The sequence below is a fragment of the Phyllostomus hastatus genome, unplaced genomic scaffold (assembly GCF_019186645.2).
Source record: "Phyllostomus hastatus isolate PE091 unplaced genomic scaffold, TTU_PhHast_1.1 phas_scaffold_93, whole genome shotgun sequence".
NCBI classification, from domain to species: Eukaryota; Metazoa; Chordata; class Mammalia; order Chiroptera; family Phyllostomidae; genus Phyllostomus; species Phyllostomus hastatus.
This window is the reverse complement of record NW_025334042.1, coordinates 288,881-305,989: the sequence shown is the minus strand read 5'-3', so window position 1 is coordinate 305,989 and position 17,109 is coordinate 288,881. Positions and strand designations below refer to the sequence as shown.

Sequence of the window (17,109 nt, the reverse complement as noted above, 5' to 3'; positions counted from 1 at the left end):
ATGGCCTTGACAACTGTATACAGTCATATAACTACCACAACCACAATCAAGACAGAATTTTCCATGACCCCCAAAGATTTCCGCTTGTTCCTTGAGAGGCAATGCTTTCCTCCATCCCCAAGAAAACACTAGTCTGGTTTCTATCATACCTATTCTAGAGTTTTGTATGGATGGCACCACAAAATACGTACTTTATTGTGTTTGACTTCTTTCAATTAGCAAAATGGTTTTTAGATTCATCCATGCTTTTGTGTCAACAGTTTAGGCTATTTTAACAATATTAAAAACTTTAGTTTATCTCTACAGTTATGTAAGCCTTCTTTAATTTTCTTCAGCAATGTTTTGTGGTTTTCAGTGTATAGGTCTCACATCTTTCATTAACTATTTTAATAATAGTTGTTTTTTAAATTTCTTTCTGCAAGTGTTCATTTTGTACAATTGATTTTTGTATTCTAACCTTGTATTCTGCAACCTTACTAAATTTACTTAATAGTTTTAGTAGTTTTTGATATATTTTTAAGAATTTTCTATACAGAGCAGGTATATGGTTTAACTTTTTCCTTTCTAATTTGTATGCCTCTTTAAAAATTTTATTTATTTATTTATTCATTTATTTATCTATTATTAGAGAGAGGAGGAAGGGTAGGGGAGAGGGAGAAAAACACTGATGGGAGGAAGAAACATTAATTGGTAACCTCACATATGTGCCCCGAGCAGGGGATGAACCAGCAACCCAGGCATGTGTCCCAACTGGGAAGCCAACCGGCAACCTTTCCCTTTGCTGGACAACACCCAACTAAGTGGGCCACACCGGTCAGGGCTAACCTGTATGCTTTTGAACTTGCCTACCACACTGGCTAAAACTTCTAATACAACTTAATACAGAAGTAGTGAGTGTGAACATCCTTACCTTTCTCCTGATCTTAGGTAAAAATTATTCAATTACCACCTTAGGAGTATGAAGTTGGCTATATATTTTTCATAAGTACCTTTAATTTAGTCCTAATTTGTTGTGATTTTATTGTGAAGGGGCAATGAATTTTGTAAAATGCTTTTCCTACATTTCTTAAAATGACACAGTTTTCCTTTACTCTATTAATATGAATTACATTGATCTTCAAATGACATGCCTACCTTGTATTCCTGAGATAAACCCCACTTGATTATGATATTCTTTTAATATATTGATGATACTCATACATATTCTTTTTATATATCCTTTTGTGTGTTCAAATATTATCCTTTATAATATTGATTTGTTACTAATTTGTTAGGGATTTTTACAAGTATATTAAAGAGATACTGATTTATAGTTTTCTTCCAATGTCTGGTTTTGGGGAATTGAACAATGCCAGCCTTATAAAATAAGTTGTGAAGTGTATTCTCCTTTCCTATTTTCTGTAAAAGGTTGGATAAAATTTATATTTTCTTCCTTAAATAAATAAACTCAAGGTATCTGGCCCTGAGGATGTCTTTGAAGGAAGATTTTATGTTACTAATTCAATTTCGTACACATTTTTATATTCTTTCTTGAGTCAGTTTTGGAATTTTGTGTTTTTCAAGGGATTTGCCTGTATCATTCTAACCTGTCAAATTTCTTGGCATAAAATTCCATAGTATTTCCTTATCATCACTTCTGACTCTAAAGGAACAACAGTGATTCTGCTCATTTACTTCTGATGTGTATTCTCTTTTTTTAACAATCTAAAACCAACTCTCAGATTCCTAGGATTTTCTGTATCGCCTTCCACTTTCTACACTGATGTACGCCCTTCATTATTTTCTTTCTTCTGCTTACTTTAAATTCAGTTAGCTCTTTTTCTAATTTTGTAAGGTAAAACTCAGATCACTGATTTAGATCTTTGCCCTTTTCTAACTTAAAATTATAAATTTCCCTCTAAACATATTGCTTTTGCTATATCACATGAATTTTAATGTTATATTTTCATTACCATATCATTTAAAATATTTAATTATTTCTCTTGTGATTTCTTCTTTGGCCCATGAATTATTTAGAAATGTGTTATTTAATTTCTAAATATTTGGAATTTATCTTGATATCTCATCATTTATATCTAATTCTATTTCACTGAAGTTGCAGAATATACTCTATATAATTTTAAGTCTTTTGAAATTTATGGAGTTGTTTTGTGGTCAAACACATGGTCTAGACCAGTAAAAACACTATACATGTATTTGAAATAATGTGTATGCTGTAATTGTTGACTGTAATGTTTTAGAAATATCAATTATGGTAAGGTGGTTGATAGTGTTCTTCTTGGTTATAAGCTATTTATGCTATAGTCAGAGTAAGGGTGTGGATGAAAGGAAGGTGCAATGGGAAGGAAATAACAAATATATGTAACCTTCAGAAGAAAGCAATCACCCTTTGAAACAAACAATATAAAATGAGGCAAAAACAAAACAAAACAAAACAAACTCAAATAAAATTAACATTGAGGGAAATAAAAGACATCTTGAAGAAAAATAAAGGCATACATCAAGTTCCTAGATGAAAAACCACAGCCAGATTTCCATGTTACAGACTCACCTATGGTTCTCCACCTTCTCAGGTAACCAAAGATTGCTTTTGGTTGACATATTGTATCTTCCCTATTTTACCATGATTATTTTTTCTTTCAAGTTTAAAATTCTTCAGTTAAAATTTACTTACTGATTTTTCTCCATTTAAAATTAATTTTAAAAACCAAATAAAAACATTTAAGGTTATAGATTTTTTACGGGTGCATAGTTATGGTCATGATTTATTTCAGATTGTCAGTTTTTGGATTAAGATTTCTTACTATAACTTTATTTCTATTCCCCCTTGTATTTAACAAAAGCTTTTACTGGTATGCTTTTGGGTGTAAGGCTAAATGTTATTACTAACTGACAATGGACCAAGTATTCTAATTGCACTTGGATTCTATCTCTCTCTAGTCAAAGACTAAAACAGAAAAACCAACTCCTCAGGTATATTAAGATGAAGAAATACATAATGTACTTATAAAAGGGCTACATAGTGGGCAATCATTATTCTGTTTTTTAATAAATGGAGTTTGTGATAAATTTACACATATGGGGTATATACTTATATAAAATGGGTCATACCACTATTTATGAATGGACAAAAGAAGACACTATAAAAGAAAAGTCTATACCCAGGTAAAGATGATGCCTAAAATGACATAAAAATTCCTTACTGAAAACATCTCAAGACACCACCTAAATAAAAGTTCACTGAAAAATACTACCTTTCAGAAAAGGCTGCCTCTTAAGACAAGAGGAAACTCACCATAGAACTTGGACTTAGCCAGGATACTACCACTAAGGCAAAATCCATCCTTTCGGTTACTAACATAAAAGGCAGATATTGGTGGGTGATGGGACACCTATTGAACACAGGCGAAAACATAGAATATAGTAAGTACATTATTGCAGTATTATCAAAAATTCAAATCTTAAAAGTATACTCTTATTAATAAAGAACAAAAATTTGGTAAGCAAAAATTAAATATTGATTATACTAATCCATCTCTAAGATGTTTCCCAAGGGACCTCACCTCCTGGTATTCACACCATTAAGTTGGGCTCGGCTTACACTGTACCACAGTTGGTTTATGTGGAAGGGATAGTATGTCATTCTGAAATTAGATTATAATGCAGCATCCATCTTGATGTGTTTCTCTCAGATCACTAGCTCTAAGAAGCCAGCTTGCGTATTGTGAACAACCCAATGGAAAAGCCCAAGTGGTGAGCAATTAAGTCCTATTGTCAAAAGCCATGTGATGAGCTTGAAAGTAGAATTCAAGTTCCAGCCTAGTTAAGCCTTCAGAGGACTACAAAACTGGATGACATCTTGAATGCAACCACATTAGAGACCCTGAGCCAGAACCACCCAGCTAAGGAGCCTCCAGATTCCTGAACTTCATTGTATGAGATAATAAATGCTGCTTTAAGCCATTAAGTTTTTGCAGTAATTTGTTATACAGAAACCAGTAACTAACACAGTGGCTATTCTTCACATAAATTATGAATAGGTGTAGGAAACTAACCAAACTTCAACAAGTACGTTACTTTAGAAATCTAATAATAACAATATCTTGTTTTCTGAAATGAGACAAAGCTTAAATCAAACTCTTCTCAAGAATTATAGTGAATTAAAATGTAATAATCATTTTAACATATTAAAAATTAATACAGATAAGTGGTTTCAATCTGGGGGGTATATTAAAATTTCTAAGAAAGAGGAAGATTTTTAAATGCCTCATGGTCTCCTCATCTTCCTTACAGTCCAAGTGATGATTAGTATCATAAGGATCCATTATTATTTTAAGAAAATGTCATATTCCTCAGGTTTGTTAGGATGAGAGGAAGATTAACAATCATGAATACAGATGTTCATAAATTTAAATGAATGAAAGATTAAAAATAAGTATTTTCTGACTATCTACTATGTGTACAATAAAGAGATGTATTATGGAGCTGTATACATTCAAAAAGCTAACAATTCATTGGGGAAATATTCTACAAAAAGTTAATATAAGTGTTAAAATAACAGCTTAATGAACAATCACAAAAAATAATAGAGAAATTTGAGAGGAGAGAAATCACTGGGAGCTGTAGTCATCTGGATCATGAAAGATGAGCAGGTCAGGGCTTATGTAGATGAAGAACAGCTGAGAAGTATTATTGGGATGGGAAAATTCAATTTAAAAATACTACACAAAGAAAGAAGTGTAATATTGAGTTACCTAATTGTGAATGGACAGATTTGACTCAGAAATGAATGTAATTTGAGGTAAATTTTAAAAGATATGGAAGTCCTTGAATGCCACACAAATGGATATAGGTTTGATTTAGGAACTGGAGAAATACTGAAGAATTTTGGCAAATGGGTGGTTGGGGAGGAAAAAATTATTTTTGGTTACAGAATTTTATGACTCTAATAGCAATATTTTTGAATATGGTATTTACTAGTACTCAGTACTAAAAGGAAAAATGATTATTAAATGTTCATTAATAAAGGTTAATCAATAGTGAGTTTACTGACTTAGTATTTTCTATAAAAATATCCCAGTAGCTTCTAAAAGTATCCCAATAATAAGTTTTGTTTCTGTAAAACACATTTCTAATACCTGTTCAGCAATATAAAAGGTTTTGCTGTTTGTCCTGGGATGAATCCACAAACAACGGAAAGTCTCACCAAGTATAGGATTATAAGGTTTCTTCAGTCCCTAGTAAAAAACATGTAAGTTTCAAATTACAAATATGGAAAATTCAAAATAGTTTAAACCGGTCAGGATGGCTTTAGCTGTATCTTGTGGGAGCCACCCTTACAAAGTTTCACAGTAGTGACATGAAATAAAGTTAAATAACTTCAATCACAATATAGGACTAAATGATGAAGTATTTTGCAATTTTGCTAACTCAGGGCCTTGCAATGCAATTATTAATAAATCTAAAGTTAACAAAAAATAGAGAACTCATATACATGAGGCTGAAAAAAGTACCTTTGGCTTTTTATAAAATCCTGACAAATACCATTTCACTACTTTCTTCAAACGGAAATAAGGATTTTCTTCAAGAGCAGTCCTAAAAAACAAAATAGCAAACACAAAAATTTTATAGAATATATGGCGAATTCTCCCTCATATTCATCAAGCCAATAAGTGAATATGAGATATGACTGAAAAGCATTATCCATATTTAAAACAGATGGCAAAATCAACCATGTACATCAATTTGTAAGAATTTTTCATAATCTTGTTACTTTCTTTGCCATTTCTCCTATTCTTTCACAACCTGCCCAGGTCTTTTCTCAAACAGTTTTTGAAAACTCTCCAAACCAAGATTTTTCAAATGGGGTTTTGTAGAAACCCTAGATGTTGCCAAGGCTTCTGTGAGAAATAGTGATTGAAAAAAAAAAAAAGGATTTTGAGATCCATGCATTGTTTAATGCCTAGCATTTGCAACCATGTGCCAGTGGCCAAGCAGCCTCATTAACAATTTTGTAAGAGGTCTTCAGTCCCATAGATCAGAGAAGGGCCATATCCACTTGATTTAGTCTATTCTCATTTGTTGATGTTAATTAGAGAAGGTCAGTGGTAACTGGTGAGTGCTATAGTACATGGAGGGAGGACAACGAGCTGATGTTAGCCTCTCCAGCACAAACCACCTCCCTAAGTATAGGATTGTATGTCTTTTTAAGCCCTTGTAGAAAACACAGAAGTTTCAAATAACAAATATGGAAGATATAAAATAATTTAAAACAATCAAAACGGTTCTTAAACCATTTTTAGCCTTCACTCTCCCTATGTGCTACCAACTGATTTTCCACAGCAAACAAATTCTACCTGTATAACATGTAATCAAAGGATAGTTTTCATTTTAAAGAAAAAAATATCTAGAAGTCTTGACTCAGGTGGCCCCTTGAGATTTTGCTGATGCTGTAAACATTGTAAAACATTGACTGTATACTTCAGAAGTGAATTCTGAGAAGCTAATTTATTATTTGTTTATTTATTTTAAAATTTAACTATTTATTATATACCTTTTAAGAATGTGTGAAGGTCCAAAGTGGTGATTTTTGAAGATAAACTGTAAGATGGAAGAGGCTAGTCCTAAGCTTACTGACGAGTGTGCCGAGTTGAAAGGTTGTACTTTTTGGGAGTACCAACCCTCCAAACACTCTCTTCCTACCTTGACTTAAATTCTCTTACTACAATAGTTTACTTTACATTTCACATACACATGGAACAAACAGTTTAAAACTCAAAGCAATATAAAAAAGTACACATGTCTTGCCATTGTCCCATTTCTCCATAGTCTTCCTACTTATGTCCTGCAGGCAACTTCTTTTAGCTTTGTTTAAATAAAGTTTTCTTTAAGCATGAAGGAAAAACTGTGTAGTCTTTTTCTTAAAAAAGAAAAGTATCAAACTATACACATTCTTCTGTATCTTGCTTTTCACACACACACACACACACACACACACACTGCTGAAGATCCCTCCTTACCTGTTTATAGAGTTTTTCCTTAAGCATGGAAGCACTATACATTATTAACCAGTCAGCTGTGGCTGGACACTTGAGAATCTCATCTTGTACTGCTGGGTTAGCCAAAAAGTTCGTTTAGTTTTTTCCATGCTATGGCTCTAGTAGTGTTTAGCTATCTTTAACTTCATTCAAACAACTTTGTTAGATCATATTGTGACAGCTGTCATATCAGCATGTGGTTTTTTAAAAAGTTACCAGAATTGGTGAATATTGGTAACACTTTTGCACAGCCATTTAAATAATGAAGATAGAAGAAAATATGCAATATTTTTGGCATATTATGCTTTATTATTTCAAGAAAGGTAAAAACATATCTGAAATGCAAGAAAAGATTTGTGCAGTGTATGGAGAAGGTGCTGTGACTGATTAAATGCGTCAAAAGTGGTTTGGAAAGTGTCTAGGTACCACTGACATTTTGGCCAAATAATTCTTTGCTATGGGGCTGTCTTCTGCATTGGAAGATGTTTAGCAGCACCTGTGTTCTCTACCCACTAGAAGCCAACATCAGGCTTGCCAACATACTCAAAATATCCAAATCAGTAAAGTTATTGGTGAAAATGAAAAAATGTGCCTTTTACGGAAAAAACTAAACAGACTTTTTGGCCAACCCAATATGTCATTTGTATATGTGGAGCTATATTTGGACTATAGGAGTGGTGGATCAAAGGACTCAACACATCTATAATTCTGGTAAGTATTCCCAGATTCTCTTCAAAGGTACTTGTAGGGGGGCTGTTTTGCGTGGTGTGGGAATGTAGCTCAGCCTCCATGTGGAAAACCAGTGGGGAGCAAGTCAGCACATAGGACCACGTTCACGGAGAGGATTTCCTGTGGGGAATCAGGCCTGCATTGTACCTAGACTGCTATGAGACTTGCTTTTGCTAAAACTCCCTCACCCTGAATTGAGGCAGCAAGTGCTTACTATAACTTCCTAAGATCTGTGCTAAACCTCCCAAGTATGGAGTATAATCAGTTCAACCACTTTTCCCATTGGTCTGCAACATCCTTCTCTTTGAAGTAATTAGCAGCATTCTTTCCTTTGTTATCTGTAAAAGGTAATCCCCTGCAGCACACCTGTGCATAGTAAATGAGGACCATCTTCAATGTAATGTACCCAGAGAAGCAATAAAAGCCTGTCCAGGCAGGGGTCGGGGCCCTCCCTCTCACTTAGAGAGCGGCCATGCCATCCCTTTTCTCCACAGGATTTCTGTAGCCCGTGTGTATTTGTTCATAGCAGCCACAATATACATAGATCCTGCCGGCCAGGATCCACATCAGGTACTGTGCTCGTTTGCATCACCCAGCAGTGTATGAGTGTCTGCTGCACACAACCTTAGCAATAAAATAGTGTGTGTTACCAGAAAAGTGCAACCTTTTAATTTGGGAAAAATGCACATTTCTCAAGATCTTATTGTGATTCATAGGAATCCATCTCACATTCTGAGAGAAATGACAGATAAAAAGAAATATAATAAAATATAAGTCAGAGATGGGGTATTAAAGCCTTTGGACTTCTGGTCAATGTGATAGATGAAAAAGTACTTTATGTCTGAATCTCATTTTTCTGATTTTATGTGAGGTGTGCATGTTTAGGGACTTTCTATTTCTTCATTTTTAAACTAGTCATTTCCTCCACTCCTTTTCTGTTAGGCTGTTGATTGTTTTCAATCACTTTGTATAAGCACTTTTTATTTTATGGAGATCAACACTTTGTGTATGAATCAATTTGCAAAAATCTCCCACAACTTATCAATGATTTTTGATTCAGTTTATCATTTTTGCAATGTTGCTAATACAACTAATATATTAATAATGCAACCAATAAACAGAATAGAGATTATGTATACAGAATCTAAAAATCAGGCCACAGGGCCAGAATTTAGAATCTTAGAAAACACAGTGCCTTGAAACACCACTGCAGCTGGAATGGCGAAACTTGGAAAGGTATATACAAAATCGCTGTTTTTTACTGCTTGTCCAAACAACTGTTGGGACAGAGATAGACAGTTCCTCTTCCACTTCCTTTCTGCCTGCCTTGTTCAGAATTACACCCAGGATCAGCTGGTAGGAAAAAAAGCAAAAGATGAAAGTGGGGATTTATGTCAAGAGCCAGCAACTGGCAGGCATTCCAGACTGGGTAAGCTGTATATGCCTCACAAGCGTGCTGAGATAGTAAGTATAAACAAAAGCACAAGCCCCAGAATGGGATCTAAACACCAGCTGAAGTGAGGGAGAACAAAGAATGCTAGCTACCTCTCCCTGTGAGAGCACTCAGGCCAGCGAGCACTCAGGGAGCCTATGAGAGCAGTGCTGCCAGGTGTGGAATAGAATTCCTGTCCTCTTCAAGCTTGTGATCTCTCAATTCAACTGAAAACAGTATGCCAAAGTATTAAATATGCTTCTTATTAAGGTCAACTATAGGAATGGTGAAAAGAGTGGTATCTCATTACAGCCCAATTTTGGTCAGGTGTAACCACTGAATAAAACTGAAAAATCTCTAAAACCATGAAGTTATCTTCTATTTTAAGAAATAAGAATCTACTTACTCAGATAAGAAGTCTGCATGATAGTAGTAATCTGAAAGTTTATCCAGGAAAGAACGAGGTTCCAAAATGAATGTAGGCAGAACCACCCTGGATAGGTCCATGCCAGGCCGGACTTGTTTCAGCAGTGTCCAGATAAGGCTTTTGTTTTCTTCAGACACAGTTTCTGTTTGAGAAGCCTCACCTGCCTTTAGCAATTAACAAAAATACTGAAATATTATATTTATTTCAGACACATAAATGTGTAGAAAAGGCAACTAATGTTGAAAGTCTGAACTCTCTTTTTGATCATTCTAAGCAATCTTAAGAAGTGAAAATAGCCCATTAAATAAATAAAGTCTACAGCTATGAAATTTAGGTAAAAATGAAAATGGTAAAAGACATAAAAGTGAATGATATACTCATAAATAAAGAATCCATTACAAAAATATTATACTCCGTTATACTGTTGTTAATTCTGTGCACTAGCAATAATAAGAAAGTGATAAAGTCATGTTTCCTTGCAATTTAGTTTCTATCTGGCAGAGACCTCTAGCAGCATCCTATTTCAAAAGAAAACCTGAAGGAAATGGAGACTTTAAATTTAATAAACTATATTCATATTTCTGAGTACTATGTTTTAATTGTTTATGAATCCTGATATATTTCATATATATGCAACTTTTAAAATAAAATGTCTTACAGAAATCTTTTTTGAAAAATAAATAATAGGCCAAATAAGTAATATATTCAATTTCATTTGAAAATTTTTAAGAATCGGAAACCCCAAATCTCTGAAAATCACAGACTTTTACCTCTCCTAGTTCCTCATGGCTCTGTTCAGTGTAGGTGGTCTCCTTTAAAGGCTCAACAGGCTCAGGTTCTATATATGAGTCATCTTGTCTTTCTGATGTGTCTGTGTCACTTTCTTCACTTTTCCCCATCACCTCATTATCAGATTCATCATGCTCTTGATCATTTTCTTTATCAGATTTATCAGAATACATATCTTGGTCCTTAAAATGCTGTCGTTCTATTTCACTATCATTTAACCTTAAGAAAAAGAATTATTAGAAGGAAGAATAAGAGAGGCTAAGAATATTTAATTTATCAATAAGAATGGATATGAAACATTTACTGAGAATTTACTATGTGCCAGGCATTGTTCTTAGTGTTTTATATAGTTTTAGTTATTTAATGGTCAAAATAACCCTATGAGAGAGGTAATATTATTCTCATGTTACAGATTAGTAAATGGCACAAAGAAGTTAAGTAAAAATCTGGAAAAATGTTAAAAAATATGATACTGAACTCTTTGGCTCTATACCACTTGGGGCTAAAACAGTCCAAAAGCAAAATTTTAGGCTATCTCTTGCTAGATTTTTTCTTTCCACACCAATTTTTTTTTTCCCAATCATCATCACTTGAATCAACCTCACTGTCACTTGTGGTCTGAAGGAAAACTTCAAGTCAAGATCATCAGAGAGTCTTTCAAGTGAACTGAAATGAAGTATGGCTTTCCACTTGTAAAGGTCTCCAAAGTTACTCAAAGTAAGTCCAAGAACAAGATTAGAAAATGTAAAAGGTTAAGTAATTATAGGTATTTACTACTTGACTGATAAGCTTAATCTTGAGAAAAAGGTCCAAGGAGAATTGGAAATGAAAATATTAGCCTAAAGAAATGAACCTGTAATCTAACATTGATAAGTGGCTATAACCAACCCTGTTTACACTAACCCTAAAGTGTTCAGGGTTAATAATCTGAACAAAAAAAGAATATTAAAAACACCTCACAGAAAGAATCAAATTTTTTAATTTAGAAATTTCTTATTTAGGAAAGTATCTGTGGGTTTCACTGAGCATAAAATTTTTATAGGGATGAACCCTAAACTACTTCACAAATGAATACATGATGGCATTATATATAATTGATATTTTAGCAATGATGAAATAGTTATCAGAGCAAAGAAGTCCTATCTGATGCCTATGTTAGGCTCTATTTTTCTAAAATCTTCATTTCTTTGGATTTTAATCAGAGAATTACTAATAGAAATTCATATTTATACACATATCATTTTCCTTCTTTCCCTTAATGATCATATATTTTAAAAAGTAGTCTCAAATTGCTATCTCTCCTTTCTTACCATCTATTGTCTCCTTTACCACTCACAATCTGGTTTACACTCCCCTTTTACACTCCCCTAAGTCCAGTGAATCTGTTTCCTTGAAGGTCACTAAATGATGGCTTAGTTAACAAATCCAATGGCCTCATCTAATCGTCACTTCCTTTGACTTCTCCGCATCATTGGACTTAGATGGTGATCATTTTCCTTGAAATAATCTTAATACTTGGGTTCCATGTATAATTGTAGTTGTATTTTTTAAGCTCTCCGACCCCTCTTATTTCATTCCACTCTTAAATACGTTCATCCTCCTTGCTTCTTATTTATTTTTTCTATCTTTTCTCTCCTTTGGCAAGTTATCCAATTTTTATTTGATCTCCAAACCGATGCATGCAGGAATAAGCTTTAGACCCATGTTTTCAAATGCTTGGCTGATATCATCTATGTCCTGGGACCTCAACATGTACATACATGTATTCTCAACATGTACAATATTTAATAAATTATTGTCCCCCAAACATGGTCCTTTGTTTTACTTTACCATCATCTTCCCTATCACTCAGGCTTAAAGTTTGGTAATCTTCTTTAACTTTACCCACTGCCTGTCCCTTACATCCAAGCAGACTTTAAGTTCCGAAACTAGGCTCCCACCACTCTTATCTCCGAATCTTCAGTTCCCAGCTCATTTTTTGTCATATAGCCAAATAAATATGTTGGTATGTTGATTCTACTTTCATATAAATCTGTTATATTGATCCTCTCCCTGATTCCCTAGAAAGATGCTATGTTTTAATCTTATAAATTCTGATCCTATATTACCCTAAAGCATCTCTCCTTTGGCTGTTTATGTTATTCTTTTCTCCCTAATATTTATAGTTATCCAGAATTTTATAGGTTCCAAATGATAAAAAACAACTCTTCAGAATCACATAGCTAATCAACTATTGTATTAGATACAAATTTAGGATCATTTTAGATTCATCTGCCTATTCACAATGTGGCAAATTATACAGAAAAATGTATGGTATCTTACACAGAAAAGGGGCTTCAAAATTTAATGAATAGGTGAAGCAGATGAATTTTTAAGGTCCCCAAATAAGGGCATTTAAAGGTTACCCAGTATGCAACAAAAACAATGAATAGTTTATAGCTGAAGACAGAGAAAAAAAATTTCAGGAAGAGTGTCCCCCTTCCCCAAACACCCATTTCTATATAAATTGTGCTCCCATCCCCAATCTAATTCCATTCAAACTTTTGTTCTGAGGGTTAAGAAAAAACTCCAGATTATAATTCTGCAAAGAATGGATGTAAAAGGTCAGGAAATATAGGTTTTCAAAGAGTAAAGGAAAAGAGTCAAGTAAAAGGATAAGGAGAAAGAAAATGGTCATCTCAGGTCACATGGAGAAGAATAGCAGTCTAACAACTTTGAGGACACCAACCCAATGCTGACAGTAATACGTGGCTACAGAGCAGAAACTGAACATTGGGACAAGGGAAGAAAAGGGAAAGTCTAATGTTTTCCTACAAAGCAACAAAGAGATCTGAACCTCAGCAAAGTATTGAGTTTCCCTGAAGAAATAGTTTTTAGTTTCCCTTGGAGAAATATTTTTTTTAGTATTAACTACTAGTATTTAGTATTAAATGCTTCAGGGGATAACACCACAATAAGAGACAATTCCAACTTGAAACACAATATAATAGAATTCCACAAATACCAGGAAGAATAAGTCTGGTGGTGGTATAAAAAAAAAAAAGTGCTATAGAATAGCAATAGAAGAGCAGATTATATTATTTCATGGTTAAGAGGCATGAGTCTTCACATACGGTCTGATATTTGAGACTACTCTTTAAGAATACATAGTTTTATGATAAGACAAAAGAGCAAGGAAGACTAGAAATCATTCTTAATGAAGGGAATACCATGCACAAAGACAAGGTAGATAGCATGGTTGCATTTGGGAAATAACAAATAATTTACATTAGCTAGGATCAAGGAAATAACTTTCTATACCTTATCACTGTAACTTAAATCTTAAACCTGGTCTTAGGCCATATAGTAAGAAGACAGCTAAGTTTCAATCCTAGATACACTACAAAAATTCTAAGCTTGCCAGCTAACCTAGTGAACAACATGGTCTCTAAAATAATCACCAAATCAGGGGTAATATCTACTTACTGGAAGTTGTCACCACTGTGGAGATTGTTAGCACGCAGTAAGCCATATAAAGTCACATGTGTGTTCTCTGATGAAATGCTTAGGTCATGTTCCTTTCCTTCCCTGATCATTGTACGTTTCAGAAGACTAGAACATTTCAGAGCCAACTCCAAAGCATCCATCCAGCACCTTCCTAGAAGAACACAGATGCATAAGCAATATAATTCAAGAAACTATAAAAACTAGCATCCATCTAAATTTAACAGCTAGCCTTTAAGCATACTATTATTTCTTTGAGAAAAATGCACTGGAAAAGTTATTTTGAGCATAAAGTTTTATACAAGGATTTTTAATCCAATTTTTCAGTTTATGATGTGATTTTACATACTACAAGTGAGTATTTAGAAACTACTGGTAAATGAAGAAAATATAGTACACATTGGTAAATAGACCTAATGAAAATACATGTATTTTATTTTTAAAATCTTAGAACATTAATATGTAGTATAATTTCAAGGTACCAAAATAGGTACATAAAATATACCGAAGGGGTTATTATGTTTGTACTATAAATAAACTATCTAAAATAATCCTTTGTTGTCAATAGTAGATCTATCCCCAGGTTTGGCATCCATTCTACTTATATGTATGAAAAATTTTAAGTCAGGAAAATGTCTATACAATACTGTCCTATTAGTTAGTAGAAACATTAGTAACCTTATTTTTTAAATTAAAATTTAGAACTATAATTAGCAGAAAAAAATTAGTTCACTTAAAATTCATACATATTTGTTTCAACATCTGCTGAAAATATCAGTCAAATAAAATACTTTCATGACAAAAGCTCATGCCTATGATATTTTAATTTTAAAAATAATTATCTGGTAAAAATAAACTTTGGAAGGTTACCCAATTCCCTAGGCTAGGCTAATCTAAATTATAAGACATAAAAGTGAGGCAGAAATCCATTAAGGTTTTAAAGTTACTTTGTTTTGAAATAAATAAGTTTTGTTCTCCCTGTATTTGCTTCAGGAATTAACTATTAAGTTAATAAGTACAGAAAAACATCTTAGGTTAAAAAAACTTAACAACAGTGGTATGTGTTTTATAAATGTTCATACTTAGTGGTACAAGTAGTATTAAATGTACCTCTCAAACAATAAAACTTAATGAGTTACCACAGAGAACACTAACTAAGTCAAAAAAGATGTTAAAAGGTCAGTGGAGGATTGAGAAGAAAACTCTAGGCTGCTAATTTAACAATTATCCAGTGCTTCCTTCCTATCAGATTCCTCTGTTGTCTACAAAGTTAATGAAATATTTGGTGTTCTAAGCAATTTCTGATTATAACATGCCTGCTGCAAATAGCATATTAAAGACAGTTTTTTTTTCCTGAAGGAAAACACACAGTGGTTTGTTAAATAAACACTTAAAAATGAAACCAAAATCCAATCCATTAAAACCTGTATTTACCATCTGACTCGGAAGTAGCTCGGATGATCAAGTAACTGCTGGGTAAGGGCTGAGTTATAGACCCCACTGCTTCGCCCTTGGGACCCTTAAAACAGCCAAATAAAATAAAAATAAGGAAAATAAATGGCATACAGTATTATGAGATCTCAACTTTGTATTATCCATTATTACTGGTAACGATCTAAGTTAGGCATGGATTATAATTTAAAAGCAAACAAGCTTTAATTTCATGCTTGTTGAGAAAGTCTATGTTGAGTATTAAGGAAAGTCTTCCTCTTCCAACAAATATACCTCCTTACCAAAAACTGAACACCTTATAATAGTTATCATTAAACATTATTTCTGTACTTTGTTCACATATTAAAGGGAAACCTAAATTTTACCATACTAGATAAAATTTTACTTTGAGAATTTCTATCCCACATATACTACTAGAAAAAAATACTTAATTTCTAGAAGCCCACGAAGAAACAGCTAGAAATATATGGTAGTTATAATTTATAAGAAAAAGAAAAAAGACTTTTTATTAGGTCTAGGGAAAAAATAAAGCTCCATTTTATAACCAATGATATACTTGTTTATAAATACCAACTGTAAAAGCTAATTTTACTTAACCAGAAACAAGAAAGAAAAAGGAATTTTATTGTTGTTGGCTGGGGTTATTTGTTTCAGAAGTATATGACACCAAGAGCTCTACAGTAATTAGTATCACCAAGGCTAACCTTAGGTGGACATAGTTCTTATCTAGAAAAGAAAATCCGAGGATTGAGAAGTCCTGGCTGGGTGGCTCAGTTGGTTAGAGCATCCTCCTGATACACCAAGGTTGCAGGTCTGATGTCAGGGCATATATAAGAATAGCCCAATGAATATATGAACAAGTGAAACAACAAATTTCTCTCACTCTCTCTCCCTCTTTCCTTCTCTCTCAAACCAATAAATACAAATTAAAAACAAAATCTGAGAATTGAATTTATAGTATAATTCTGATAGAAAAAATAATTTTTTGGTTGTCAGATGAAAGAAGAAAATGAACTTCAAGAAGTACATAAACATTTAAAAGGAAAGATGCAGGTTAAAAATGAAGAAACAGAAAAATCAATATGATTTTTAAAAATTTCTTAAATTCCTTAGAGTACTAGTAAAGAATAAATGCAATATATAAAAAGTTTTAAAAATAATTTTTTTTCACTTGAGAATCACATTATATATAAACACCACAGGTTATATGGCTTAAAATCTTCCCCTTATGGGAAATATCTAATTGCAGCATGAAACTAACTCTGTAATCCTAAATTTATTTCTGATTCCAGACTACTGAAATAAAGGTAAAAAGTCCAGGTTTTTTCCTAGGTATATGTATATTGCCTAATTGAGGAATACCAAAAGTATTTAAAAGCTGAACTTATTTTTACTTAGCCCTCATCTCAATTAGGTGGTTTTCCTGAAAGGAGTCCTAAACCCTTTATTCAAATGTAACTGACCTTTCAAATAAAACAATGATTACTTTGTAAAAACTTAAACTAGACTAATTTTATTCATTAACATATCTACTATTTGTAGAATTTCTTGGTAGTTAAACAAGGCATTTCTACTTCCATGATTAAGTTTCTGCTATTATAACACAGGAAAGACTACAGTAATGCTTTCTAGGTACAAAGCACAGGTGGCAAACACAATGCCCATGGGCTGAATCCGGCCCTCCACCTTGTTTTATCTGGCCTGGCACCTTGTTTCTACCCAGTGGCAGCAGCAGTGCTAAGCTCCCACTTAACTGTTAA

The 17,109-nt window shown here is 33.2% G+C and overlaps 1 protein-coding gene across 9 annotated transcripts in view; it reads right to left on the bottom strand.

Annotated features, from left to right (window-relative positions):
* Window positions 1-17,109, bottom strand: part of OSBPL8 (oxysterol binding protein like 8) — a 179,952-nt gene that overhangs the window by 33,075 nt on the left and 129,768 nt on the right. For all 9 annotated transcript variants that reach the window (XM_045829129.1, XM_045829130.1, XM_045829134.1 and 6 more), the window contains 7 exons: window positions 15,332-15,416; window positions 13,880-14,051; window positions 10,396-10,633; window positions 9,605-9,789; window positions 5,514-5,595; window positions 5,139-5,237; window positions 3,296-3,392 (listed from right to left, as the gene is read on the bottom strand). In XM_045829129.1, the coding sequence (XP_045685085.1) occupies window positions 3,296-3,392; window positions 5,139-5,237; window positions 5,514-5,595; window positions 9,605-9,789; window positions 10,396-10,633; window positions 13,880-14,051; window positions 15,332-15,416 (958 nt within the window). The remainder of the gene's footprint in view (window positions 1-3,295; window positions 3,393-5,138; window positions 5,238-5,513; window positions 5,596-9,604; window positions 9,790-10,395; window positions 10,634-13,879; window positions 14,052-15,331; window positions 15,417-17,109) is intronic.